Here is a 2,500-nt window from a genome sequence, read left to right as displayed (position 1 = left end):
TAATTTCAATTTTTACTGAAAAATTTAATAGGTTTCTCAATTCTGGCAAACTAGTTTCTGTAACCGACATACGGAGGAAATACTCATGGGAATTTACAACCTCGTTCCCAGGGTCTACTCCGCTTTCAAAGCGGAGTAGACCCTGGGAACGAGGTTGGGGAATTTAGACAGTTAAATATTGTCACACTGTTGTAAATTTAAAAAATAATGATGACGCGTGGCGATTGATCATGCGCACAAATTAAAAAAGCAGGTTTGACAAGTCGAAACTGGACTGACTCATCCATTTCTTTGGATGAGCGGCAAATCAAACTTGAAGTTGAGCTGGCTGGCAGAGTCTACTTTCCTCTTCCCGAATTATCTAGGAAGATCGAAAAAGACTGCTCGCAGGGTAACCAGAGGCAATTAAACCAGTTGGGTATTTACAAGAGCAGCCAAGACGTTGAGCCACGGACTGTCAGAAACATTGGCGGTCAGGACAAGCCTTGAACCTTGGATCTCAAGATGTCAAGGCAAGCGACATAACCACTCGGCCACGCTACCTCAAGGAGCAGGCTAGAAAACCAAGAAACTCAAAGTACATATCTAATCTGAGAATTTCACTGCTGCATCAACCCAACAAAAGGTAGTGCTCTTTGATAATCTGATAGAGTGGTTTTCAATTGAGTATCGAAAGTAATTAGATAATTACCTTGGTTTTGCATTAGAGCGCTTTTCAATTGAGTGTCGAAAGTAATTAGCGAATTGCTCTGGTTTATGATTGCTTCACTCAGTGATTGGTTCAAATTTCTCGCGCCACTTTTTCAACCAATCAAAAGAGAAACCAAAACCAATCGCGGCTCGTGCATGCACATTTTCCTGCGCTTTGTGTCAGCTACTTGTAACTACTTTGAGTTTTGATTGGTTTACCGGATTGTCTCCATTCTTTTTGATTGGCCAAAGTAATTACTTCGGTTTTGGTTTTACGACACTCGATTGAAACTCGCTCTTCTTCACTCAGTGATTGGTTCAAAGTTCTCTCGCCACTTTTTCAACCAATCAGAAGTGAAACCAAGACCAATCCTTCATATTGATGCAACTTACTGGTGACAAAGGTAATGTGGTACCACCTAATTTCTTGCCTCTGAATGTAACGTTCATTTTGTGGTGTGTCTGCGAAATACAATAGATTCAACTTGTTATGCACCTCAACTTGCCTTCATTATTAAAATTAAATTTTGAAAAGCACTGACTCAGAGGTCACCTACTTGAAAACAAAATGATATCGACGATGACGGAAATTCCATTAAGAGCAATCACAACGTCTGAAGAGAAAATAATATTGGTGATACTAAAATTTATTGCTTGAAATATAAATGGTAATTGTTACAAAGTGCAGGTGTTTATGCTTTCCTTGGTAGAACATGTTTCTTTTTGTTTATTTGAAAATTTTGTTGTCTAAGGTTACAATAAACTTCTAGCAAGACTGTACATAAAAGGATTATGGGAATGTGTTTTTTTTTAAGTTAGCAGTTCTACTCTACTATGAAAATTAATGTTCTAAACTGCATGGTTTTCCTGAAAATTGCTTTTAGAGTTGTGATGAATATCTCAGCCTGAAAACCTGAATTTTGATGGCTGTAAAAAAGTCAGTGTCTGGATTCTGTAAGCAATAATTGGACTTAGCCTAGTTTGATGCCTGCAACAAGAAATTATGCTGAAAGGCCTGTGCAGAAAGATGGTACAGTACCACCTCACATACATGTAAATACTATTGAGTATACTTTGACTATTGATTATTCTCATTGATATAAAAGACCGTAATGGAGGATTAACAGAAAAACTCACAAATGCAGTAATCAAATTTTTTCCTTGTGACCAACCAACGTATTCCTGTTCAGAAGAAATGTATTAATTTTGTTACAAGCATGATATATATGACAAGTTGGGAAAGAATCATCAAACTCAATGTTAGTACAATTTTTACAAATAATATCATTGATGACTTGATATGCATAATTATTGTCAACAAGCAAAAATATCAGAATTGAGTCAAGTTAATGGATTTTAAACCACAAAGGAAAGAACGTGTTTTGTCAGCTGCCAGTACTACTACTTTAATATTGAAACCACTGCAAAATTATATTTACAATACTTATTTTCCAGAGTTCACAAGACATGTCAAGTTACAGTGCAGACCAGAAATGTGCGTCCTACGCAGACGCAAAACGCACGCACGTTTTTTGCGCACACGCGTTTTTAAATGCGCGTTTTTTCTTTTGTTATTCAAACTTGTATTTAGCTGTGATTTTCATTGTTCCACGAAACAATAGACAGACGATAAAATGAATATTTAATTACTGTGATCAACTCCACGTACTCACCAGAACATTTGAATTGAAGAGCATTGTCAACTGGTCATTGTGAGTTTCGAAATGAGCCAACAAAGTTTAAATTTCTTTTCGCATTCACTAGTCATCCCGTAGCTGACCCCTGATCGTTATTTTGACCTTTTCGTTGC

General features: G+C 37.0%; 1 protein-coding gene across 5 annotated transcripts in view; it reads right to left on the bottom strand.

The window, feature by feature from the left end:
* LOC137977488 (two pore channel protein 1-like) overlaps positions 1–2,500 on the bottom strand; it is a 57,689-nt gene that overhangs the window by 15,956 nt on the left and 39,233 nt on the right. For all 5 annotated transcript variants that reach the window (XM_068824717.1, XM_068824720.1, XM_068824719.1 and 2 more), the window contains 3 exons: positions 1,828–1,872; positions 1,248–1,304; positions 1,084–1,152 (listed from right to left, as the gene is read on the bottom strand). In XM_068824717.1, the coding sequence (XP_068680818.1) occupies positions 1,084–1,152; positions 1,248–1,304; positions 1,828–1,872 (171 nt within the window). The remainder of the gene's footprint in view (positions 1–1,083; positions 1,153–1,247; positions 1,305–1,827; positions 1,873–2,500) is intronic.

This window comes from Montipora foliosa, chromosome 11 (genome assembly GCF_036669935.1).
Source record: "Montipora foliosa isolate CH-2021 chromosome 11, ASM3666993v2, whole genome shotgun sequence".
Classification (NCBI taxonomy): domain Eukaryota; kingdom Metazoa; phylum Cnidaria; class Anthozoa; order Scleractinia; family Acroporidae; genus Montipora; species Montipora foliosa.
Note: the sequence above shows the minus strand (reverse complement) of the source record. Positions and strands in the feature narration are given on the sequence as shown.